Source organism: Gymnoscopelus braueri (genome assembly GCF_963280865.1).
Source record: "Gymnoscopelus braueri genome assembly, chromosome: 22".
NCBI classification, from domain to species: domain Eukaryota; kingdom Metazoa; phylum Chordata; class Actinopteri; order Myctophiformes; family Myctophidae; genus Gymnoscopelus; species Gymnoscopelus braueri.
The window spans coordinates 465,001-492,500 of NC_137624.1; the positions used below are offsets into that span (position 1 = coordinate 465,001).

The 27,500-nt window shown below is 43.1% G+C and overlaps 1 protein-coding gene across 1 annotated transcript in view; it reads right to left on the reverse strand.

The window, feature by feature from the left end:
- Positions 1-27,500, reverse strand: part of LOC308078268 (thrombospondin-3b-like) — a gene marked incomplete at its 5' end in the record, with an annotated part of 95,952 nt that overhangs the window by 60,324 nt on the left and 8,128 nt on the right. Inside the window, 4 exons of the mRNA XM_080419390.1 lie at positions 748-774; positions 2,888-2,990; positions 4,356-4,609; positions 17,067-17,282. Of these exons, the coding sequence (XP_080275516.1) occupies positions 748-774; positions 2,888-2,990; positions 4,356-4,609; positions 17,067-17,282 (600 nt within the window). The remainder of the gene's footprint in view (positions 1-747; positions 775-2,887; positions 2,991-4,355; positions 4,610-17,066; positions 17,283-27,500) is intronic.

The window sequence follows — 27,500 nt, forward strand, 5'->3', positions numbered from 1 at the left end:
ACTTGGGAAACTGTGAAATTAGTCAACAGCACTCTATGCTGACCGTAAAGAAAAAAAAACATCCCTAATTCACCCACATATTCTCACACACACACACACACACACACACACACACACACACACACACACACACACTGAAGTTGCAGTTTGTTTTTGTTGGTCAGAAATCTTGTATCTCCATATTTCAACATTTTTGGTTTTTGTTTCATAAATTAAAGCCCTATCGTCGTACAACAATGTTCCAAAAATGCTACGGAAATTGCCGATGTACAAACTCAAACCATGTGGTGTGAAAGCTTGTATATTTTGTTTTAATCGTCGAAAGTGAGAGTGCAAGTCTCGGTTTAAAAATATTGAACCAATGAAAAGTATTAACAAGAGCTTGTGACTAAATAACTATACTGGATCCATTGGAACAAAGGTATTTTTTTCTGAACTTCCTGTCAGTTTTGGACATACAAGGTTTCCACCTGACAGTGACGAGTTGCAGTTGATAAGAAACAGACCATGTGAGTTGTGCAAAACCAACTTAAGGGCATGCACGGTCACACCGCACATTTATTTTACTTACGGGGCGGAATCTGCCAATGCTTTGTCAATGCAAATGTGTGGATTCGCAAGAAAGATGCACAAGACCATGAATCCATGCATTTGCATTGACAAAGCATTGACAGATTCCGCCCCATAGGTAAAATAAAAGTGCTGTGTGACCGTGCCCTAACAGAAATATTCAGTCCTGCTACTCACCCAGAATGCTGCTCACGTCTGCACTGACTGAGACAACACAAAAACACAAATGATCACTTATTATACTTAACATATTATACTATAACATATGGGTCTTCAACAGGGGGTCCGGCACCCCTAGGGGGTCTTCGGAGTTAATACAGGGGGGCCACCAAATCTTTGTGCGATAGGAACTTTATCATTTTTTACATTAACCATTTGAATATAGCATATAGCACCCATAGCATCCCTATTCTGGGGGGAACATTCACCGAAAATAGCCGATCTACAAGCTCACAATGGGTTGCGCTGTGGCTCATTTTGAGCTTGTAGATCAGCTTTTTGTGTTGTTTTTCAGCAAAGTTTTTGGTTTTTGGTGTCGAGGGGGGAAAAGAGCAGACCAAGTACAGAGCCAAAGGTCAAGTTTAATATGCAATGAGGGTTTAGGAGGTTAAATATTTGAAAATACACATTAACATGAATCCAAAATATTAATAGAAAAGATAATGTTGAAAACAAACAAAAAGCATTAATTGACTTTTTATACAATATGTAGTGGGGGTCCCTGCTTCAGCTAAGGGGTTCTTGGACTGAAAACGTTGAAGACCCTTGTTATAGCAGATACATAAATGATGCTTCGAACACTAGCCATATTTATGTGTGAATAAATATGGCACTGACAGTAAAAAACATAATACAAAGACCAGTTCGAGTACATTGAATCACATTCTGAATCCATAAAACTGGCATTATTGACATTGTGGCATAATGGTCTTGGACACATGATAATATTATTATTGGTTACTTTCACAATAATTGGCCTATTTGCTAGAACTTTATGCTTACATTACGGTCATCCTTGTAATGAGCATTAATAAACAGTTAAAAAGGCATTATTAAATATCTTAATAAAATAATATCATTGTAAACATTTTGTTGTTAGAATTTAAGACCGTTATAAGGGCTTCGATGAACCTTGTTAACAGTATAAACTGTTACTGCTTAAGAAAGTATAAATAAAATAAACGTTTATAATAGCATTATAAACACATATATTCAGTCTCACTAACATACCTATTGTGTCATTACTCAACCTTTACTAAGGTGTTTACTAAGCTGTTTACACCAAGCTGTGGTGCTCTTACACAGTGGTGTAAAGTAACTAAGTACATTTACTCAAGTACTGTAGTACAATCTTGACGTATTGTTACTTTACTTGAGTATTTCCAGTTTTCAGTACTTTTACTTCTACTCCACTACATCTCAGAGGCAAATATTGTACTTAATTATTATTAATTTTTCAGACATAAATTATGATATTATGAAACATACATTAACCACTTTAGCCCTTTTTCATACAGAAGGCTATTTGAAAATAGCCGATCTACGTTGCGACGCGTTGTGAACTTGTACAGTAGATCTGCTATTTTCAAACATGTTAGTACTTTTACTTTTGGAACATTAAGTATATTTTGATGCCAATAATAGTAAAATGTTGCACTTTTCCTCAAGTAACATTTTGAACTCAGGTCTTTAACGGAGTATTTCTACATTGCAGTATTGATACTTTTACTTAAGTAAAACATGGGAGTACTTTTTACACCAATGATCTTACAGATGAAGCAACTCAGACCAAGACTCAACTGTGACAATGAATATATTATTACACTAGAGGGAGCCAGAGCTTAGTGTTTGAAGGCAAAGCCTCAAGTACTGTAGCCTACTTAAGTACAATTTTCAGGTACATTTATTTACTTGAGCGTTTACATTGTTTGATAATTTATACTTTTGCTCCACTACATCTCAGAGGCAAATAGTACTTGTCAGTCCACTACAAGTATTTGACATGCATTGTTGTATTGTATTGTATTTGACATGCATTGTTGCAAAACATGCATTAACCAAGTTCATACAAAAATTGCAGATATGCAAGCTCACAACATGTCACAATGTAACACAGCTTTGTAGATCTGCTATTTTCAACAATAACAAAAAAGCTTTGACACATTTTGATAAAAAACCCTTGTACTTTAAGTATATTTTCAGATGTGGGTCTGTGGCCACAAACATATAATTTGGGGGTCCTTGACATGAAAAAGTTTGAGAACCAATACAGTATGTAGGCCAAGTCATTAGATCTATAAAGTATGTGGATGGTGACCTGAGTTGTGTTGTGACGTGTCTCCTTGAAAGGGACAGTCAGTCAGGAGTCCTGCGCTGGATACTGAGCCTCCAATAACCAGCTTCAATGTGTCCACTTTACCCTGGAATACACACACACACACACACACGCACACGCACACGCACACACACACACACACATACACATACACATACACATACACACACACACACACACACACACACACACACACACACACACACACACACACACATACACAATACACATACACGCGCGCGCACACACACACACACACACACACACACACACACACACACACACACACACACACACACACACAGCCATAAGAATGACATAGCTTTTGGTTATGAATAACTGACAGACAGACAGACAGACATTTTTTTTTTTTAATAAGTGTTACATACTGTAACACTCTTTATATTGTGATAGTAATCATTGCTATAGAGTGCTTGCTTGCTCAGTAACAGGAGTCTCCTTTTTTTTATCCAAACAGGAGTGAGAACGATGGTTACGTAGGTTATGTGCGCGATTGGATCACTCCAATATGATATATCTCTCCGCGGAGGGCGGAGGCATCTGAGGTAGATTACCAGATTAATCCGTGTACGGGGCGTGCCACGGCTAGGGGGGGCTCTGTGACTGCCTCAAATCCCTAACTGGCCCACCTTATCACCTCGTGTCCTTTGGGCCTGGGAGAAGCGGCCGACGCTGGCCGGTGGTCAATCAGGCCTAGTGCTCGGGGCCATCCCCCCTAGCCTCAGGACGGCCACGACCAGCAGAGGGGCCCCTGTTCCGGCGCTGCTGGAACCCCCTCCCCCGGCCACCCTGCTGTTGCCTCGGAGAATGGGCCGACTGAGCCGCTGCTGAAGACCAGTCGGGAGGCCCGTGGCTGCCAGGATGCCTGCGACTGCTAGGATCCCAGAGGAGCAGGCCCGGCACGCGGAGGCATGAACTGCCGGAAAGTCTCCATGACTTCACCCAGGTCCTTGGCCTGCTGCAGCATGGCCCCCATCCCCGGCCCAAAGGTAACACTTGGCGTAAGGGGGAGTTCCATGAGGGGCTTCTGGAGGTAGTGACGACGGCAGTGACGACTGACGGCCTGGCCATCAGCCCGCGCCAGCTCCGTCAGCAATAGACCGAGCAACCATGATACCTCCGTAACCTCCTCGAAGGGGGTCCTGGTCCCCACCCGAGAGGGAAGGGAGAAGACCAGAGTGATGTGGCCGTGGTCCTGCCTATATATGGGAGTATCGCGTTTGTTTATGGTTATGTCTGAGTCAGAGTGACGTGGCCGTCGTCCCAGTAGCTAATTTAAATATAATATGTTTTATACTATATTTATTCCCTTTTGTGTTATTCTTTGCTGATGGGAGTGCCTGCCCTGTGGGGATAATAAAGTAATTCTATTCGACAGACAGACAGACAGACAGACAGACAGACACACACACACACACACATGCATTACCTGGAGCCTGGCGTAGGTCTTGTGGCCGGTCCTGACGTCCACAGTGTGTGTGTCAGCGGGCATGTTGACCAGTGGAGGCAGGTTGTGTGAGGAGTCGGCCAGCCTACAGTTGACGTGCAGCTCTAGCAGCAGCTGCTGTGAGTCCAGCCCTCCCACACGGAGGATCACTGAGTGACTGCGACCGTCCGAAGAGCCAGGAACCTGCAGGTTGACACTGTGCAGCTTCCCGTCCGGACGCACGTACCGCACAAGAACTGAAAATGGATTGATTGATTGATTGAATTTAATTGAATACTTGACAATTTACAGTGGTGGAAAAAGTACTCAATTTTTTTACTTAAGTAAAAGTATCAATACTGCAATATAGAAATACTCTGTTACAAGTTAAAGTCCGGAATTCAAAATGTACTATTGGCATCAAAATGTACTTAAAGTACCAAAAGTAAAAGTACTCATTATGCAGAATGTCCCATTTTCAAATGTATCCAAATCTTTTGAAAATAGCAGATCTACAAGCTCACAATGCGTCGCATCGCGATTCGCGACGCATTGTGAGCTTGTAGATCGGCTATTTTCAAATGGCCGAAATGTATAGGGCTGTAATGTAAGTTTTGTAATAATAATCAAAATCTACTAAGTAACTAGTAACTAAAGTTTTTAAATAATTGTAGAAGAGTAAAAGTACGATATTTGCCTCTGAGATGTGGAGGAGTATAAGTAAAATAATAGGAAATTGGAAATACTCAAATAAAGTACAAATACCTCAAAATTGTACTTAAGTACAGTACTTGAGTACATATACTGACACCACTACAATTGACAACTGACAATTTCTAAAAAATAACACACCAAATGGGTGACACAAAAAAAGCCAGAGGCTTTTTTCCATTGTGGTCCATTACACATTCAACACTCAAACAGCTGGACAAAACAACAGTGCAACAAAAGCAACGGCCTACACAAACATATTGAAAATCTAAATATACAGTTTAAATTCATGCTAATAACATGGAGGTGCAGGTGACACATGACGGATGTCACTTACAACCCTGAAGGAAGGCCAGGCGGTGAAAAAAAATTGCTATGTCCAATTAGAATGCTTGTGGAGCCATGATTTGTCATGGAGGTCCTGTTCACACAGGCAGCCCGAATCCAGCCCAAATCTGATTTCCTATCCAGATTAGAGTGGGATTGATTTTATTCAGGGCTAAGGATATATAGATAGGCCACAAATTGAATTGGGCTGGATTTGGGCTCCCAGTCTGAACAGGGCTTAACTACATTAAAGGAGCATTTCACCCCTGGAAGAAACTGCAATCACTCAATGGTAATAGTATTTGTAGTAGATAACAGTAGCACAATTTAAAATTTGCACCCTATGGCCAGAAAAATAATGAAATCTGTGTGTTTGACTAGGGTTTGACTGGACTGCTGCATTACTACAATGACCATAATGCTTTGGTGCACTGCACCTCCTTGTGGCAGGGGAGGTTGCATGTGGGTGTGATCTCCAACAATAACATCCAAACAGCATGCCAGTGTTGCCATGTCTGCTTATTATAAGCGGCTTCTTTCTAAAATGTAGTTGATATTTGGGCTTGTTTCCAAATGTTTTGATTGTTGTTTAAACCAGTGGTTCTCAAACATGTTCATGTATTTTTCCACAGACCCCCATCTGAAATTATAATTTGTGCCAGGGAGCCCCTAACAAATATGTGTCAAAAATATTCCACATTTTGCACTTTTTCCCCCTCAAGATTTTTTTGTAAATAGCAGATCTACAAGCTCACAATGGGTCGTGAAGCGTTGTGAGCTTGTAGATCTGCAATTTTCAAATATATAATATCCCATGTCTAGGTAAAGTGCTCTTGGCCTAGTTATCTTCTTTTGGGCTTGTTTTCATAGACCTGGTTGCTTATTTCTCTCACAATATCTGGCAACACTGGCTGAAGAACTTGTACCTCGCACACGTTCATCTAGTTACATATATGTCCAAGGATTCGTTAGTGATGTCATATCACTGACAAATCCTTGGTATCTTTATGCAGTTCTACTTCCGTGTCGCATAGTAGTGACATCACTGTCGAATCCTTGGTATTATGATCCTAGCCTTTCGCGACGGTGTTTGTTTACCAGCGCTGCCACTCCACGCTGTATTTTTTTTTCACGCTTGCGCATGAAACACTATACAGGATTATTATTTCATGTCAACATTCAAGTACAACTATCAGAAGATAACTCAAGACTGGGAGCGCCATGAAGAAAGGCTGCATCCGTACACGCTCCGGAGCGTCGCAACGTTTTTTCGTCCTTTTAGTATTTTTTAGCCTTCTCTTTTTTCCCTACACCGTCAGGTGTCTAAGGAGTTATGACAGACAAGCACTTATGGACATCAGCACAGCGATTACACACAGAATTCCGGACTTTTTTGCCGAAAACCTTCCACTCGGATGGGTGGGGGGAGACTTCCCTTTGTTCCAGCTGGAACAAACCCGAGGCGGCGAAAAAGACGACCAGGTCGACGAGGGACAAGAGCGGGTCTCCTCGTAAGAACAACAAAACGTGGATATAAACCTGCACTGCCTTCAATCCTGCTAGCGAACGTTAGATCTCTGTGTGAATCAAGAACAGTGACCACTATGGACGACTTACTGGCGCGCGTTAAATACAACACCGAGACAAGGAACACGTCTATTGTTGTGCTAACAGAGACGTGGCTAACGGAGTTAGCATCTGATTCTTCCATCACTCCCCCTGGTTTCACCGTGTATAGGAAAGACAGAGACCCTGTACTAAGCGGTAAGCAACGTGGGGGGGGAGTTTGTGCCTTGATCAACAACAACGGGTGCAAAGATGTTAAAATCCTAGATAGCCACTGCTCTCCAGACCTTGAACTTTTAATCATAGCCTGCCGTCCTTTCTACCTACCACGCGACTTCAGCATTGTGATTGTAGCCGTTGTTTACGTTCATCCTGGAGCTAATAAGGACACAGCTATGAGGGAATTACACCAGGCGATCAGTGCACAAGAAAATCGCCACCCGGACTGCGCAGTCATCTGGCTAGGCGACTTCAACCGGACAGACTTAAAAAAGGTCTTTCCCAAATTCCACCAGCATGTCACCTGCAGTACCCGTGGTGACAATATTCTTGACCACTGCTACACGCCCTTCAAGGATGGATACAAAGCTCTCCGCCGCCCACCGCTAGGAAGCTCTGACCACTACGCCATCCAGCTGCTACCTGCCTACAAACAGAGGCTAAAAAGGGAGCCGGTCGTTGAGAAGGAAATCCGAATCTGGTCTGAGGACACAGACGCTATGCTACAATCCTGCTTCTACCAGACTGACTGGGGGATGTTTAAGAACGCCGCTGGGAATAACATCAACGAACTCTCAGACTCAGTCACTGGCTTTATCAGTAAGTGCATAGATGACATAGTCCCAAAAAAGACAGTTCGGATCTATCCCAATCAGAAACCATGGATGGACAGCGGAGTACGTGCACATCTGCATGAACGGGATGCTGGTTTCAAATCTGGCGACGTGGAAACGCGCAACACGACGCGCGCGGCCCTAAACAGCGCCATTAGGAAGGCGAAAAAGGCCTACACAAAAAAATATGCAAGACAAACTCAGCAATTGCGACATCAGGAGCACATGGCAGGCGGTACACACCTTGACAGACTGCAAAACAAGAACCAGAAGCGAGGTGAACCCGCCTGCCTCCCTCCCCAACGAACTGAACACTTTCTACGGCCGGTTTGAGATCAGCCCCAACCGCGGCAGCCAAGCGGGGCCATCAGCAGCACCAGCAGAGGAGAACCCTCTAACCATCTCGGAGAGAGAAGTGCGTACAGCCTTCGCACGGGTCAACATCCACAAGGCAGCCGGACCTGATGGGATTCCAGGCCGGGTCCTTAAGGCATGTGCAGACCAGCTGGCGGGTGTCTTCGCTGACATCTTTAACCTCTCCCTCTCCCAGGCTGTGGTCCCTGCAGGGTTCAAAATGTCAACCATTGTGCCCATTCCCAAAAAGGCCAAAGTGACATGCCTGAACGACTGGAGACCTGTCGCTCTCACCCCGATCGTCAGCAAGTGCTTCGAGAAACTGGTGAGTGAATACATCAGCTCCACGCTACCTGCCTCGCTGGATCCGTGGCAGTATGCATACCGCAAAAACAGATCCACCGACGACGCTATTGCCATGGCTCTCCACACCGTCCTCTCGCACATGGACAACAAGCTGCTGAAGGACAAATATGTACGTATGCTGTTCGTGGACTACAGCTCAGCATTCAACACCATTGTCCCAGCAATACTTGACAAAAAGCTCAGAGACCTAGGGCTATACCCAAGCATGTGCGACTGGATACAGGACTTCTTGTCCAACCGACATCAGGTGGTGAGAATGGGCAGCATCACATCCGACCCCCTGACCCTCAACACCGGAGCACCACAGGGATGCGTGCTGAGCCCTCTCCTCTACTCCCTGTACACGTATGACTGCATAGCCACACATGTCTCCAACACCATCATAAAGTACGCGGACGACACGACAGTGATAGGCCGAATCGTCAACAACGACGAGTCTGACTATAGAGAGGAGATCAACTCACCGGCACTCTGGTGCCGGGAGAACAACCTCTCTCCTAACGTCGACAAGACCAAAGAACTGATCGTGGACTTCAGGAGGCCGCGGAGAGACCATGCGCCCATCCTCATCGACGGTGCTGCAGTGGAAAGGGTCAGCGAGTTCAAGTTCCTCGGAGTACACATCGAGGAGGATCTCAAATGGGAGACGCACACCACACACGTGAGGAAAAAGGCTCAGCAGCGACTGTACTGGCTCCGCCGCCTGAAGAAGCTCGGAGTAGGACATCGCATCCTCAGGCTGTATTACAACAGTTCTGTTGAAGGCATCCTAACAGGCTGTGTCACGGCCTGGTACGGGACCTGCACTGCCCGAGAAAAGATCAGCCTACAGCGAGTAGTGCGATCGGCAGAGCGGATAATGGGAATCGAGCTCCCCAGCGCTCCAGGAACTGTACAAAAAGCGGTGCGTGGTCAAAGCCAAGCGCATCATCAAGGACAAGCACCACCCAAGTCACAGACTGTTCAAACCCCTACAACGACCGCGACCGGGCAAGGGGCTCTACCGCAGTATCAAGAGTTCCACCACCAGGTACTGGTGCAGTTTTAATCCGGCTGCTGTCAGAATGCTGAATGGGGCATAAGCCTGAATGAGGCATGGGCCTTGTTCAGCAGCCTGACAACAGGCGGTGCAGACTTTTCTGGCTCTTCCTGAACACACCTGTGGATTATACCAGGGACAATGACTTGGACTTAGCTCCCCCTCGGACACACCTGTGGACTACACCAGGTACAAATGACTTTTTGTTGCACTCCCTCATGGAGCTACTTGCGGATTATACTAGGGTCAGTCCACCCTAGGTGGACACGCACTGACCTTTTGCACCTTAATCCCATGTATAACGCACTGACTTTTTTTTTGTTGTCTTTTTATTGTGCTCTTTTCCTCTAAGCACCTTAACGTCCATATGTATATCATGCACAGTATAAGTATAACATGCACAGTATACATACATTGCTGCGATGCTCAGGCACCTTAGTTTTTTTTTTTTTTTATTATTATTATCTCAGGTACTTTGTAAATATGTAGATAACTTGTCTGGCCTTCTGTTGCTCTCTTGTTTTGATCTCCTTCCCACTTGCCCCCCACCCCCTCTTCTTCTCCCCCCCCCCCTCTTCTTTCTATGGAATGGAAGGAATGAGACCAATCTCTCGTGACGTAAATAACGTCACGATGTATTCGAAGATTACTAGATATCTAAAAACACAGATTATACACAAAAAACCCAGGATCTTGTTTCTTGAGTCCTAAACTTCATTAAAATAAGATCTGGTCGGTGAAGTGTCCCTTTAACACAAGTACTGTAGGCCATTGATTCTCATGTTAAGGACCCTTATCTGAACTGTCCACAGCCCTCCCCTGAGACAATGGTGAGTAGACATAATGGTAGCCCTAGAATGTCTGTGATCTTACATACATTTCATGTATTCCAAATACACAGTCATAGATCACCCTCGTCGACGCGCTGCGTAGTGACGATATGCGCGGCCGTAAAAGTGCTCTAAACTCCGTCTGTACTCACCCAATAATTAATTCCTAAGACTTGGAGTCATATTTTGTCCTCTAGTTTCATATCCATTTGAAAGTTCTGCCAGAAAACGTGTGTTTAGTCAAATATCTCCACTTTTCCACGAGCTGCACACGGACGACTTTCTGTATGGGGGCGAGGGGCCTGGAATGAGTGCAGGACTATATATGTAAACTTCCTTTAGGACGCACAAATGTTTGGGACACACAATTGGCAGATGGAGTGATTCATTACCCCGCACCAATCACAAGCACCTGTCAATTGTGTTCCCCATTCGTTTGTGCTTCCCTGTGTCAATTTGTTATGACGTTTGTGATGACAAGAGGATGTCGGTCCTTCACTCAAGTCCGTGCCCCTCGCCCGTACAGAAAGTCGTCCGTGTGCAGCTCGTGGAAAAGTGGAGATATTTGACTAAACACACATTTTCTGGCAGAACTTTCAAATGGATATGAAACTAGAGGACAAAATATGACTCCAAGTCTTAGGAATTAATTATTGGGTGAGTACAGACGGAGTTTAGAGCACTTTTACGGCCGCGCATATCGTCACTACACAGCGCGTCGACGAGGGTGATCTATGACTGTGTATTTGGAATACATGAAATGTATGTAAGATCACAGACATTCTAGGGCTAACATAATGGTAGCATCTTATCATGAGCATTATTATTAAATTAGGTTGAAAATGGCTGAAGTGGTCATCAAGTTAAACACCAGCATTCGTATTCTAATCAAACAAATTGCCAATCAACGAGCTCACAACACGGCTCGTTGATTGGCTATTTTCAGCAAAGATATTTAAAGAAATGCTTCACCCGATGAAGCCATCCATGGATTCATGGAGTTTTTTTTGTCACATTCCTGAGCCAATAATTCGATATTTTATGACACCGCTGCGGTAGGAGACCAAACTAAAACTATATAAAATAACAATATAAACTCCAAAACAACTCTCACAGTGTCATAACCAGTGTTGGAGAAGTAGTTATAGTAGTTATAGTTACTAGTTACTGCTCTCAAAAAGCAACTACTTACTTTAGTAGTTCACCCATTCTTGAGAATTGGGACAAAACAGGTTTGAAAGTTGAACTTTATAATCTTTGTTCTACCCTATTTTCAAATTGATATATTTGTAGAGAAGGGTCTAAGCTATCAATCCATGTAAAGGTGCAGGTAATTCATAAAAACACATTTTCTTAAAATACACATTATTCACATCATAACTTCATTTTTTACAACTCCGGCCGAAATACAAAAAAAATATGTTAATAGTATTTTTTCCACTCCAGCAAGGATTATAAGTTCTCAGACAGGTAATACTAATGTTCAGTTGCCTTAATGTGTAAGAACATTCAATATATACACTTCAATACAAATTTCACACTAGTCTGAAAAACCCAACTCTGAAATCCCTTAATTTCTTACCTTTGATTTTAATATTAAGACAATAAAAAATTGTTTATTTTAATAAATCAATCAATCAGATGTATATCACTAATAACCTTAATAGATAAAGACTATAATTCTGACATTCAGTTAACAAAGCTTTTGAAAATTAAGAAAAACATACATAGGCCGGAGTTGGAAATTTGTGCCGGAGTTGTGTATCTCTCTGCCGGAGTTGTAAATCTCTAATGGAGTTAAAAAAAAACTCAGTTTAAAAATACTTTAACCCAATTCAATAAAAACAACATTTATATCCAACATGCTGTGTGCCATAGGCTATCTGCTTTTATTGAAAAAATACCAAGAACTTCTATATATAAAGTAGATTGAATAAAAAACAACTATATTCTGAAAACCCCCCACATATTGGTCAAACATTCCTCAGCGCAGGGAGAGAACATCCCGGTGCCTGCCCCAACAAAAACAAAACACATAAAAATATAATCGCCATTCAGGCTATAGATCACTATCTAACTAATTCTAACTAGATAGTTAAACATGCCAAGAGAGAACCCGGAAGTGAGGCAGAAGCAGGCAGTCGGGCGGATGAGGAAATGTCAATGGTCTGAGGAGGAGGTCAACAAACTGCTAGTTCTGCGCCGGCGTCCTAGAGACACCTGGTCTTGGAAGTCCATTGCTAAAGACCTGGGGGCGCGGCCGAACGGCGGAACAGGCGAAGGGTAAGGCGCAGAGCCTTGATAAGATCGATCGTGCGAGAGGCGGTCTCAACCTGCCGGCAGCGTCGGATGATGAAACACTCATCCTAGAGCTAAAAAGCCTGGACGCAGTCCCATCCCCACCGTCGCTAATGAAGCAGTACCTTCGGGATATTGTAGAAGCTGGTGGAGCCGATGGGGTTAAGCTGGGAGGGGGATCCAACCTCTCATTGAAGGTGGAGGATTGTTCTCCGGAGCAAATTGAGGCTAGGGCCCTGGGTCTAATCAGTAGCCTGGGGCGGTCGCGACTCGCGCACATCTACTCGTCTTGGCTGGTCGTGGGTCACGTACCCCAGAGCATGAAGCAGTGCCGTATAACCCTTATACCGAAATCTGATGATCCGGCCAAATTAGACCTACCAGGGAACTGGCGCCCCATTACCATCGGCTGTTTAGTCGTTGGAATTTTCTCTCGTATCCTAGACAGGAGGTTGAGAGAAGCCTGCCCCATACATCACCGCCAGTGGGGGTTCATACCCTCTTCTGGCTGCTCTGAAAATCTGATGCTGCTCGACGCAGCGATGAAGATTAGCAAGGGGCAAGGCAAACCGCTGGGCGTGGTCTTCATAGATTTCTCTAAGGCGTTTGACACTGTCTCCCATGAACACCTGAGGGCGGCACTGGAAGGGCGGGGCCTCGACCGGCACATGATCAATGTAATCTTCGCGGGCTACGAGGGATGTGTCACGAGGGTCAGGTGCGGGGAAGGGACAACACCAGACGTTAAAATGAAAGTGGGTGTGAAACAGGGTGATTCCCCGTCTCTTCTACTGTTCAACCTAGCGGTGGATCCACTAATCCACGCTCTCGAACGCAAAGGGAGGGGTTTCTCCTCCTCCGGGGAATGCTCCTTGGTTACAATGGCTTTCGCCGATGACATCGCGCTGCTGAGCGACTCAAGGGCGGGTATGCGACAAAATCTGCTCATTTTGGGGGCATTCTGCCAACTTACCGGCATGCAAGTTAACACCGGTAAGTGCCATGGGTTCTTTATCGAGAAGAAGGACGGCCGCCTCACCTACAACCAGAACGTCGAGTGGAGCCTGGATGGTGAGAGGTTGCACCTGATCGAACCTGCGGGTTATGAGAAGTATCTCAGCCTCAGGGTGAGTCCACTAGGCGGCTTGACTTCCCCGGACCTAAAAGCCTCGATCGCCCTATGGTGTGACAGGATCGGCAGAGCCCCTCTTGACCCTCGAGTCAGACTTGAGCTTTTGAATCGTTTTGCCCTTCCGAGGGTTCTTTTCGGTGCGGAACATACTGGCATCAGTCCCTCACCCTTGAACGATGCGGACACGTACATCCGAACCGTAGTGAGGTCGTGGCTTCACATGCATCCTTCGGGGTGTAATGGGGTCTTGTACTCGCACAACGCCGATGGTGGCATAGGCTTGCTGCGTCTACGATCGGTTGTGTCTGCTACCCAGACTCGACGGGCTTTCCGACTCGGATGTCTCAGGACAGGGTTATCCGGAAAGTAGCTTGCACGGTGATCGGGGCAGATAACTTGGCGCGGTGGTGGCTAAGGGCAGGTGGGAACATGGACAACCTCCCTCGCTGGACTGACCCTGTTGAGGGTGGTGAAGGCGGGGAGGCCATGGCATCTACCCCTGCGCCTGCAGCTGCTAAGAAGGAGCGGCCGGAGCAATGTCTTTGGAGGCTAGCGGAGTTTGAGCAGTGGGCCGCACTCCGAGTGCATGGAGTCGGCATAGAGTGTTTCCGTGGCGACAGGACCAGCAATTCGTGGCTCGGGGACTCCGCCTCTGTCTGTTTCTCCTCGAGGCAGTTTATTGCTGCCCTGCAGTTGCGGGCAAACATCTACCGACCCGGGAAGCCTCAATAAGGGGGCGGCCCAAATTTAACGCGGAATGCAGTCGTTGTGGAAGAAGAGAGCTCGAGCTCGAGCTTCCCATATCCTTAGTCTCTGTCGATCGGTCAAGAACAGCCGGATCAGGAGACACAACAGGGTATGCCAGCTGTTGGCCACGAAAGCCATCGAGTTCGGCTGGCGGGCCTATCCGGAGTTCAGTTCCGTGACCATGAGGGAGTCCTCTGGATCCCGGACCTGGTACTCGTGAAGGGTCGTCAGGCGCTGGTGGTTGACGTGGCGGTACCCTTCGAGATGGACCTGACTACCTTGGCTTCGGCTGAGACGGCGAAGGTCCGGAAGTACGCGCCACTGCTCCAGTACATCCGCATCTTTTCTCTTCCTTTTATATTCCTTGCTCCTCCACTGACAGTCTTTGTTTAGCCATGTTTTCCTAAAACACAAAGTATGAATAATTTTAACTGGGATGTGCCTTTCTTTTAGATTACTTGACAAGATGTAGGTACTATGGTTTGTAATATGTGTTTTATATTTGAACACTTATACATGGTTTAAATGTAACACAATGTAATATAATTAATTAATTTAAATTATGGGAAGTAAAAGCAGTATAAGAGTAGCCTACAGCTTGTCCATGCTCTACAAGTCAAAGATGTTGGGTAGGCTATAAAAGACTAAAACAATAAATCAGCAAGTGTATACATGTATCCATAGGTAAAACAGTCAAATAAAATTGGAATGTGTAATCATGAGCATATTGTAATATTATATGTCCACAGTAGGATGTTATAGGAAGATTTTACAACTCCAGCCATTGACATTACAACTCCGGCCAATGGAAAATCGTCCGGAGTTGTAGTCTGCCGGAGTTGTAAAATGTGCCCTCTTCCCTATATCAAGTAAATATTGTACATGCTAGCTCTTTGTTGTTAGCACAGTTGCTAGCTGCTGCAAGAACAAAACTAACATATATAAATTCAATCCACAGCTCATACCTAATATTATCAATATTAAGGGGGCGGAGTTGTACTGCATTAGCTGTGACATCAGTGATATCAACATTGTTTGTCTAAAATATCAAAAAAAGTTAAACTTACCTGAGCACATCATGTACTGCTGCATCCTTCATGCACAGGTGGTGGGAAAGGGGTCCTCAGGCTTATAGCTGACCACTCTATTTCCTGATTAGAACTGGTTTTTTTTTAAATAGTCCGGAGTTGTAAGAAACTGAGGACACAACTTTGATAGGCAGATTTCTGTATAAAATATTTTTTTAGAATTGTGTTATTTCTTGTTTAATGTGTCTTTAACTATTCTTTTTCATTTGAAAAATATATTTTCAAATTGGTGGTGTTTTTGATAGGTTTTTGGAACAGTGTGATATTGTGACCTCTTGCCGAGGACAGGTAAATTAACATGTAATCTCTATGTATAGATCATGTATTCAAGTAAATTCAACAGAAACAGTAAATACATATATACAAATACTACTATGGGTATACACAGATCCCATAGATTTAAATGTGTATATATATTATTTATTATACATTTCATGATTTTTAACATAAAGATCACTTTTCTATGTAGGACGTGTTTTGTCCCAATTCTCAAGAATGGGTGATTTATAAAATTTTAAAAGTAGCTAGTTACTTGTTACTTTACTTTTATTTATATATATATTTTGCTTCTAAATGTATGTCTACAGTCTCATGTTGCTGAAGCACATCTATTGTAGATCACTGTGATGAAATATATAGATAGAGGAATAATGTATTCAACAACAACATTGAAATCGTGTCATTTTAGTTCTGCCTGGCTCTAGACTGGAGCAGACGGCTCAACGTGATCTTGAACGTGCCTCTATGTTCACGAACGTGCAGTGCACGCGCGTTCCCAGTCATGAACGTGTGTCTATATTCAACATGTAATGTTCAATTTGCCAGTTGCAGGCTGGCTAAAAACCTGGTTTAAAAGGTTGTTTCAACCCATCGATAACTTGTTTCCAGATGGTCGGAACTAAACAGGATTATGCCTTTCCTTTTTTGATACAATACATAAAAATAGATTGTGCCGATCCATTAAGACCGGGAACGCATCTGTGTCATTTTAAATTTTTATCTATAACCATTATTTCATACTTTGGGCTATTCAAAAATAGCAGATGTACATAGCGCGGCACTGAGTGCCGCTTGTAGATCTGCTACTTTTAGAAAAATCTTGTGCAAATCTTTGAATACATATCTTTTTTGAAGCAACATTTTTATAGATGTTATATTAAAAAAAAAAAAATTCAACGATTTGCACACATTTTTTAAATAATATCAATTTGAAAATAGCCGCACTACAAGCTCACAACGCCTCGCAACACGAGGCGATGTGAGCTTGTAGAGCTGATATTTTCACAATATCTATCTGTGGAACCGAGTCAAAACAACATTTCATGTGGGGTCCACAGTTTAAATTATGATTATTTTGGGGGGGGGGGGTCATGGCCTGAAACAGGTTGAGAACCGCTGGTTCTAAAGTAATGAAAGAGCTTACCTTTGTTAGTCTTGCCCATCATGGCCACCTCCAGGTACTTGGTGTGGTCCTGCTTGTTGTACAGTCCCAGCAGAACTCCTCCCATGCGGGGCGGCAGCCGGAACGTCGTGAGCAGGTAGACGTCAGAGACCCCGCCGTCCCCCTGCAGAGCTCTGGAGAGCTGCTGCACCGCCGCGCTGAGACGCTTAGCTTCCCCCAGCTCCAACATGTCAATGACTGCAACCAACACACAAAAGACAGCAAATATTGATTTTGTTTTTAGTCGTAGTCTTTTGAATACAACTACATTTACTGCTGTACTACTGTACTGTACTTAAATAAAATTTTGAGGTATTTGTACTTTACTTGAGTATTTCCAATTTCCAATACTTTTAGTTCTACTCCACTGCATCTCAGAGGCAAATATTGTACTTTTACTCCACTACAATTATTTCAAAACTTTATAGTTACTAGTTACTTTTCAGATATAAATATGTGATATATGATATTATGAAACATATTAACCACTTTAGCCCTATTTTATACATAGGTTATTTGAAAATAGCTCACAACGCGTCACATCGCGACGTGTTGTGAGCTTGTAGATAGTTAATTCTGAACCTTTACTTGTAAAAGAGTATTTCTATATTGCAGTATTGATACTTTTACTTTTTAAAATTTGAGTAGTTTTTCCACCACTGTAAAATACCACTTAGTTTTAGACACATTTTAGTCATCTGAAATGTTTCAGTTTTAGACTAGTTTTAGTCGACTAAATCTGAAGTTGATTTAGTCGACTAAAGTTTATGCTGGCAGGCCTTGATGACGTCATAATGTCTAATTTAGCTGTGTGTCAAAAATGTGAGTTGCCGCAAGGTGCAACTCGTTACATTGCGTATCATTGGTTTGGACAGGGCTTAAACAATTTCATAATAATTTCTGCCAAGCTGAAAGAATACAAAGCTAAAAGAATACAGAGCCAAAAGCAATCTCACTTAGATCCATAGGGGGCTACAAATGTCACTGCTTATTACAGAACAATTCTCAGGAGTCATAATGATTTGACAATGACAGTTAAATAGTTTTTGCCTGTAATTGGTTTGCAAATTTAGTAGAAGGGGCCTATTTCTTACACAAAATTCCATATATCACAAACAGAACATCCAATCAACCCCATGCTGAGGAGCCATAGAGCGCACCTCCAGGGGTGTAGTGGTCTTTAACGCGTCGCTACGGCGTATGACCACCTTTTTTGACCAACACGCACGCGCCCGCAGATACATGTGAGTGCCCACAGAGACTGCATGCCCACTTCATCAAATCAAGCGGTGTGACTGTGAATGTCTGGTTAACCCAGAGTGTAGAAGAGAGAGTAACGTCACACTTTGATCTTGCCGCAAAGCGAGCTGCCATGAGCTATAGTTCCAAACATTTGAACTATCTCATTGAGATAGACAGAGCACTTCCGCATTCCATTCTTACATTGGGAGTCAACGCTAGTGTCATAACTCTCGTTACGGCTCTGGGTTAACCCATTCAGACCGGGAACGTATCTGTGTCATTTTTAGATTTCTTTGGCTATTCAAAAATAGCAGATCTACAAGCTCATAGCGCGGCACCGAGTGTCGCGCTATGAGCTTGTAGATCTGCTATTTTTGAAAAATTGTGAAAATGTGTGCAAATCTTTGAATACATAATGTTTTAAAGCGAACATTTGTAACTCAAACCTTTGCTTCTGGGGGGTCCCTGGAACAACATATTTTACAAATGTTCGCTTTAAAAAATATATATTCAAAGATTTGCAATCATTTTCACAATTTTTCAAAAATAGCAGATCTACAAGCTCATAGCGCGGCACTCAGTGCCGCGCTATGAGCTTCTACTGTATATCTGCTATTTTTGAATAGCCAAAGAAATCTTGACACAGATGCGTTCCTGATTTGCATGCAGTATGATGCATACGACCACCGTAGTAGCCTAGCATGCAGCTTTGTTGTTGGTACTTAAAGAAACAATAGACAGCAGTTAACAGCACTCTACACCCTTAGCCTACCTTTGTGTAGCTGCGATAAGGCTGTTCATACGGTTTGAAAAACGTTACAAACAGTCAATTTCTGACAAAGTTATACTTATTTAACTAAAATGTATTTAACATCAAACAAAAAATGGCCTGATCAGAGCGCATTCTTGATAGTGTGCGTTCTGGACAGGGTCACGGTCGGGGTGGTGTACGTGGTGGCTTCTGTCATGCTATTTTGATTTGTTTAACCGAAAGCGAAACTATGTGTTTGTGTGTGCGGCTCAGAATATCTCCCTGTTATGTAAATGGTCAGTGCGGTTGGTGTACATTATGAGAACATGCTGGGTTTTGGTTGCAGAGTAGAGGGTTGGAAGAACTGGGTACTCCAAGGTTCTCAGTCATTGGAGGTATGCAGCACTAGAATTGATAGATTGGCAAGAAAGACTTAAGTGGTCAAGTGATTAAATACATTGCTGACATTTGCTTTGCAGTTTGTTGCCAGTTGCGGTGGACTGGCTGAAAACTACACTACCTTCAAAAGAGTTCATACTTTACATCAGCAACCATGCGGTGTAAAATGTATCCAAATATCTTGCTCATCATTGACCTAACGTTTATTTCAATTACCATGTGACCACTGATTGACCAAGGTGTGATTAAGGTTGTTTATGCTGTCGTTAACCTTCCATTTCTCTAAAACAGGTCGACTGCTTGCAGGAGAGACGTATACAATTTTGCTGTCGTTAACCTTCCATTTCTCTGAAACAGGTCATTGGTTGCAGAAGAGAATTGTACAATTTTGTACAGCCCGAGAATAATGTCAATTGACCTGTGCATAAAGCACAGGAAAGTTGTTTTGTTGTGTTTCCAATTACATGTTGTGCACGGTATGTGTTGTTGTGTATGTAAAAAAAGGTGAATGAAAATTAACTAACGTGTTAACTTTAAGTGCAACCCAATTCCAATTTGATTGAATAGTTATAGATACCATTTTACATTTAGTCACGGTAAAGGAGGGTGGCACCCTGCCTCTGCACATTCCTATGCTGTGTGCCCTGCCGGGTGGCAGGTCAAGGAGGGAAATAGTATGATAGCATATGTATAGTATAATAGCATATTCATATTGAGATAGTATAGTATTATATAGATACAGTAGTATAATGTTAAGTGACCATACTAAAGTTCATACTTGTAGAAACTTTCATGTCGAAGTGATTTTTTTTGTTAAATTAATGTGCTTAGACTTATGGCAGAGTGACCAATACAGAGACACTTAAGTGTAAAGAAGGAGAGACAGTGACACACACACACACACACACACACACACACACACACACTCTCATACACAGGCACGATAGTTAAGTTAGTATAAATACAGTCCATTGCATACACAGATCAAAGACTCACCACCAAACCCCCACCCAATTTTTTTTTATATCAAGGAGGGTGACTACACAATTAATTTGACTAGTACCCATATCACTCCCAGCCAGACAGGAACATACCATAGTATCATGGGGGAGGTATTAATCAGATGGAGTATTATTTGGAGACAGATGTAGTATTGAGATACCAAAAAGAGAGAGCATCCCAAGACCCGACAACCATGTTGTCCAACAAATTTTTATTCTGATAGTAATGTTGGGGGACGTAATCTGATCGTAGCGATCTCCCTGGCAGCTTTAGGCACATTAAATATAGGCTGTGTTGCCCTTCGCACATGGCAAGTGATAAGAGAGCAGATACAGAGGAATCCCAATACACACCACAGAAACATTATATTGCCACCTGGGCCCCCATGCTGAACTTGACGAAGAACACCCCTGCACGATATCTACGCCCCGACTTTTGACCTCAAGGAGGGTACGGATCTGACTGGCGCTTGGGGGTTGGGGCCCCTGTGTATAGTACGGGGGGCTCCGGTCTCAGGCCCCAGGAGGGTACGGACCCGGGGGCTCGGGAGTGGGACCTCCGCCTCTTAGCTCATTCAGTGCCAAGTACATTCGTTAATGGCGCTGGATGGGTGGGGGGGGGGGCTAGTCTTGGGCTCTGTCGGAACCTCCTCCTCCGGGCTCGGAAAAGTGACCACCTCAACCAGAGGAATTGGAGAAGAAACCAAAATGCACAGATATTACAAGAATAAAAAAATATATATATAATAATAATACACATGTTAGAATAGTTGCTTGTAATGGAAAACTCAGTGGGAATGCCCCACTGAGGGACCCTAAGTTTAGCAATGCAATATGGAATCAAATGATGTAATTGTCCCCAATAAGAGCTCATGTCCAGATGGTAGGTTTGGGACTGCCCCAGCCTAGTTCAGAGTTTCCCCTTCAAAGAAAAGGGTTTTCCTCGGCTCACATGACTCAAAAAGAAAAAAATGGGACCTGATTTTTTTAAACATGCAATATGTTATGCTAGTGGATAATTTCTATAAAGTACTGTTTAGATTTTAATCTTGTGTTGTTGTGGGTACTAAATTCGTACCCAAGGAGGGGTTGATGGTCCATTGTGGAACCTTAGGCCGTCAACCTTTACTTTATAGAGTGCAGTCAGAAGACAGGCCTTGATAGCCACAGCGTTGATATACTGAATGTAATAGATAAGAACTTCAGAATTCTCCAGGCGCTCAACCGAACGCTTGTTTGCATGCAGACTTTGATGTGGAGCGAATTGCCTTCGTGATATATCAGGTCGTATTGTTTTAATATCATTAATGTGCTGTTCTTTTATTCACATAGTATAGAGGGAATCTCCCTTGTTTGTCAATAAAGATGCCTTACGCATGTGAACGGTAATTTCTGTGTATGTCGTCTATAAACTGGACTTTAGGGTTTTATTGAACCAAGAGTGACAGGTCAGTCACGGCACATCAGCGTGAGTGCACGTGATAACCTATTTAGACCTGAGACCGATTCTAAAAACGCCTTTTAAGTCCTCACATAAGTTTTCTGAAAAACCAAAAATGACAACAAATGTATGTTGCTATATACCGTACATAGCAACCGTCCTAAAAGGCATAGTTACAAACAGGGGTTCCCGCCCAAAATGGGTTAATGCATGTGACGTCATTAAAATAACGTATGACCAGCTATCAAATCAGCACTACAACACTGCGCACCTCCAAAAGCACTTTTACTTCACCACAAAAGCAAAAAAGTGCTTATTCCCCCCACAGCTTCCTCATGTCCAGACAGCCGCACCCCACGACTGACACAGCCCTGGATAGGCAACCCAGCCTGGCGGAGATCTCCAATTTCTACTCCATTGTGCTGTCTTTGATGTGTGTGGTGTGTAATGTTTTCCTGTGGTTATTATTATTATTATTAAATTTTTTTTGTTACCCCCTTTTTCTCCCCAATTTAGTCATTATGCCAATTAATTCCTCCCCACACACATTTCTGTGTTGCCACTGCTGTCGTATCCTACTGACTCACCTGCCAGTGAGGAGCCCCCACCAGGAGGATGTAGAGCCTTCGTGCTACTCCTCCCGCCCAACACTCCCCGCTGACAGGTGCCCGGCTTCCCTCCCCAGGACACGGGCCAATTGTGTTCGTGTAGACGCTCGACAAAGCCGGATGCACCACGGTGGATTTGAACCCACAACCGCCGTGGTGGTGGGCAGGGACTTTACCCCTGCGCCACCCGAGCGCTTCTGTGTTTTTTCTGTGGTTCTAAAACAAGCATTCTCCCTGGAGATTAATAAAGCATCAACTCTACTCGAGTCTGGAATGAATGGAATGAGGCCATAATGTTGACTTGCCATTCACTTACTGTGTCAAGCCTTTGCAGAACTATTGGAAGTCTTGATGGTTACGTGCAGCATGTCAGCCTTAATATAGCCTACTGGATCATCATCAAATCACAGTTCACAGAAATGCAGTGGTGTAAAGTAACTAAGTACATTTACTCAAGTACTGTACATAAGTACAATTTTTAGGTATTTTTTACTTTACTGGAGTATTTCCAATTTTCTGTCCTTTTACTTCTACTCCACAACATCTCGGAGGCAAATATTGTGCTTTTACTCCACTACAATTATTTGAAAACTTTAGTTACTAGTTACTTTGCAGATTTTGATTATTATTACAAAACATACATTAACCACTGACAGTGGACGTATACATTTTGGCCATTTGAAAATAGCCGATCAACACAATGCGTCGCGAGTGAGCTTGTAGATCCGCTATTTTCAAAAGATTTGTATACATTTGAAAACTTTCAATTCTGCCTGAGCACTTTCTGCTTTTGGTATTTTAAGGAGATTTTGACAAAGCATTGGCAGATTCCGCCATAGAGGTAAAATAAAAGTGCCCTTAGGGCGCGCTCCCACCAAAACATGGTTGGCTGCTGTTAAACGGGGGTTGTGCATTTTTTTGCAGCCAGCGGATTCTAAAAAACGGGAGTGACCCCCCTGTCACTCACTTTCAGGACCCTCCCCGTATAGCCCGCACCGCCTTCTGCCTTCCTTGAGCACCATGGTGCTTCCTGAGTCTTGAGACGGTCCTCCTTCGACTCACCCGATTGGACAGAGGGGGAAAAGCAGCTCCTGCCTCCAGCAGTTATATGCTTCAAATGGACAAGTCTTGTAGAGTGGATAAACGCAAGGTCTGCGCAACAGGCGGAAAGATGCGCTCTTGCGTGAATCCGCGCATTTACATTGACAAAGCATTGGCAGATTCTGCCCCAGAGGTAAAATAAAAGTGCGGTGGGAGCGCGCCCTAACAGAGTATTTCTACATTGCAGTATTGACACTTTTACTTAAAGGAGGAGTTCACCCAAAAAATGACTTATTTTCTATCAATTACACAACCCATGAAGCCTTGATTTCATGGATTTATTTTTGTTTTTGTGGCATTCCTAAGACAATAATTTGATGGCCGTGTGTATTTCCGGTAGGAGACACAAATAATCTACTCTGTGTCTCCTACCGGATACATTAGCCGGTAGGAGACGGGAATCAAATTATTAGCTTAGGAATGCGACAAAAACAAAAAAGAATCCATGGATTCAAGGCTTCATAGGGTGTGCAATTGATAGAAAATAAGTCATTTTTTGGGTGAACTCCTCCTTTAAGGCAGGTACACACTGCAGGACATTTGGTCCGATAATGCTGTCTGCGACCTTTTTTGGCGCTCGCCGACAAAACCTCCCGATCTGACGCAGATCGGCCTTTGATCGGCGAGATAATGCTCGCTGTGTGTGAAAGTCACAGCGACACGATCTGGCCGTGATCATCCGCTCTGGGATGGCTTTGCAACCGTTTTCAAATATCTATCTGGTTAGTTATTCGGCCCTGTCGCAGACAGGAGATTGGACAGTATCATACAGTATGAAAGGGTCTGCGAGGAGATCCACGCTACAGCCAATGAGAGCACATTACAGCCACCGTGGCTAGGGGAGCGTCGCTGGATCTGACTACAACAAACAGTCCCTACCTACCGCAATATTACCGTCCAGTCCTGTATTAAGTTAACATTATAAAACAAAATGAGAGAGTGAGCGAGCCTGGTGGGCTGTTTATTTTAGAGGAATTGTACAGAGAGAGAGAGAGACAGAGACAGAGACAGAGACAGAGAGCGAGAGCGAGCTCTGTGTGTGTATGTGTGTGTGTGTGTGTGTGTGTGTGTGTGTGTGTGTGTCTCTGTGAGTGCAGCATGCGTTTGACACACGCTGTGTCTGAACAGCGTTGCCAGATGTTGCGAGAGAAATAAGCAACCAGGTCTATGAAAACAAGCCCAAGAAAAGGCCACTTTAAACCTATTTACAAATACATTGGATATTTGAAAATAGCCGATCTACAAGCTCACAACGCGTCGCAGCTATTTTCAAAGGAAGATCTTGAGAAAATTGTGGAATATTTTCCAAATCCACACAAATCTTGTATGTTGGGTCTATGATGGCACAACATATTTTCAGAAGGGGGGTCTGCGGACAAATACATATTATGTGTTGTTTAAACCACTGGTTTAAACAACATAAGGAAACAAGGCCAAATAAGCAACTACACAAATAAGCCCAAAAAACGCAACCCGCAACAACCACTATTTACAAGCAACTCTACAGAAAAACAAGCCCAAAGTAGCTTATAATAAGCGGACATGGCAACGCTGTTACTGAGTTTAATTGCGCACTTTTAAGCTGGTTGACTTGTTTCAGAGAGAGAGAGAGAGAGAGAGAGAGAGAGATACATACAGATAAATAGAGAATTAATGATTTAATTTCAACAATCAATAGTGTCCTGTCTCGGTCTCGCGCATATCACGGGAGCTGTGCACGTTTTCATGAGACGTCGGTTAAAATGAATTTGAATAAAAACAAATGTATGTATCGGGTCTGGACAGCATCCTAGTGAACTATCCTACAGTGTGTGATCCCTAGTCGGTGATCAATCGTATAGTGTGAAAACCACAAGGATATGTGAGAGACGATTTCAAGAAATATACTCCTGCGTGTTATGCTTAACGATCAGATGACCCCCCGACCACTTTAAGGTCCTGCAGTGTGTACCTGCCCTTAAGTAACAAATGTGAGTACTTTTTCCATCACTGCAGAAATGCCACGCACACCAGCCCTCTTTCTGGTGCCGACCCACATTATAACCGGCAAAAGCATCTGTGTCAATGTCATTTTAGATTTTGGCTAAATATATAGCAACATTCTTTTTTTTCAGAAATCTCTTAGGACTTAAAATAGCAAATATACAAGCTCACAGCGCGTCACTTAGTGCCGCGCTGCTATTTTTGAAAGATTTTTTAGGAATCTTGAAAGTGAATTTTTTAACACAAATCTTCTGGGGCCCCTGGCACAAAACATTTTCAGATGGGGGGGGGGGGGGTCCACGGCCAAATACACATCATTTTGGGGGTCCTTGGCACGAAAACGTTTGAGAGCTACTGATTTAGAAGGCATTTAGAATCGGCCTCAGGTCTTATGGGTTCAAACATCAAAGTGGCATCACAGTCCAAGTGCCAAAGTTGATTTGTATACTCCTCTTTGATACAATCTCAGTGTCATACTAGACCCATCTACTAGTGCAGGGGTCTTTTTTTCAAGCCAAGGACCCCTTAGCTGAGAGAGAGATGAAGCAGGGACCCCCACTACATATCGTATAGATGAGAGAGATGCAGTGGTGGTAAAAAGTACTCCCATTTTTGCTTAAGTAAAAGTATCAATACTGCAGTGTAGAAATACTCTGTTAAAAGTAAAAGTCCGGTAATCAAAATTTACTTGAGTAAAAGTACAAAAAGTATTGGCATCAAAATATACTTAAGGTACCAAAAGTAAAAGCACTCATTGTGCAGAATGTCCCATTTCACAAGTTCAAAATGTATAACAATCTTTTGAAAATAGCGGATCTACAAGCTCACAATGCGTCGCATCGCGACGCATTGTGAGCTTGTACATCGGCTATGTTCAAAAGGCCAAAATGTATAGGGCTGAAGTGGTCAATGTATGTTTTGTAATAATAATAATCAAAATGTTCAAAGTAGTGGAGTAATAGTATAATATTTGCCTCTGAGATGTAGTGGAGTAGAAGTAAAAGTATTGGAAATGGGAAATACTCAAGTAAAGTACAAATACCACAACATTGTACTTAAGTACAGTACTTAAGTAAATGTACTTAGTTACTTTCCACTGGAGAGATGACGCAGGGACGTCCACTACATATTGTATAAAATTGTGTGGCAGATTAAACTTTTTCATAGCTTCATAGACATTGTATGACAGCATTTTCATCAGTGTTGTAATGTTTACACGTTATCTTTTATATTAGTATGTTGGATTCATGTTTATGTGTATTTTCAGACGTTTAACCTTGAACCCTCAATATTTAATACACTTGTAGCCTACTTGGGCTGCTCTTTTTCCCCTCTACACCAAATCTCTGAAAATAGCAGTTCTACAAGCTCACAACATGTCCCACTGAAAAGAAAAGGAAAGGGGGAAAAGTGGCTGTAGTAACACTGAGGACCTCTAGGGGTCCCGGACCCCCTGCTGAAGACCAATGCACTAGTCATTGTATCATGACATTCACTATATTGTACCTTCTATTATTGTATTGAATGTATGCTCTCTATTGTGGTTCCATTATGCAACTTCTTCAGATTATGTCTTCTTTACTGGCAAGGAACGTTTTCCTAATCTTTTGTAGCCTATAATGTGAATTCCTCAGTGGTGGAAAAAGTACTCAAATGTTTTACTTAAGTAAAACTATCAACACTGAAATGTAGAAGTACTGTTACAAGTAAAAGTCCCGAATTTACTTGATTGATTTACTTGAGTAAACGTACAAAAGTATTGGTATCAAAATGTACCAAAAGTGAAAGTACTAAAATGTTTGAAAATATCACATCTACAAGCTCACAACGCATGTGAGCTTGTAGATCGGCTATTTTCAAATAGCCTAGGTATAAAATAGGGCTAAAGTG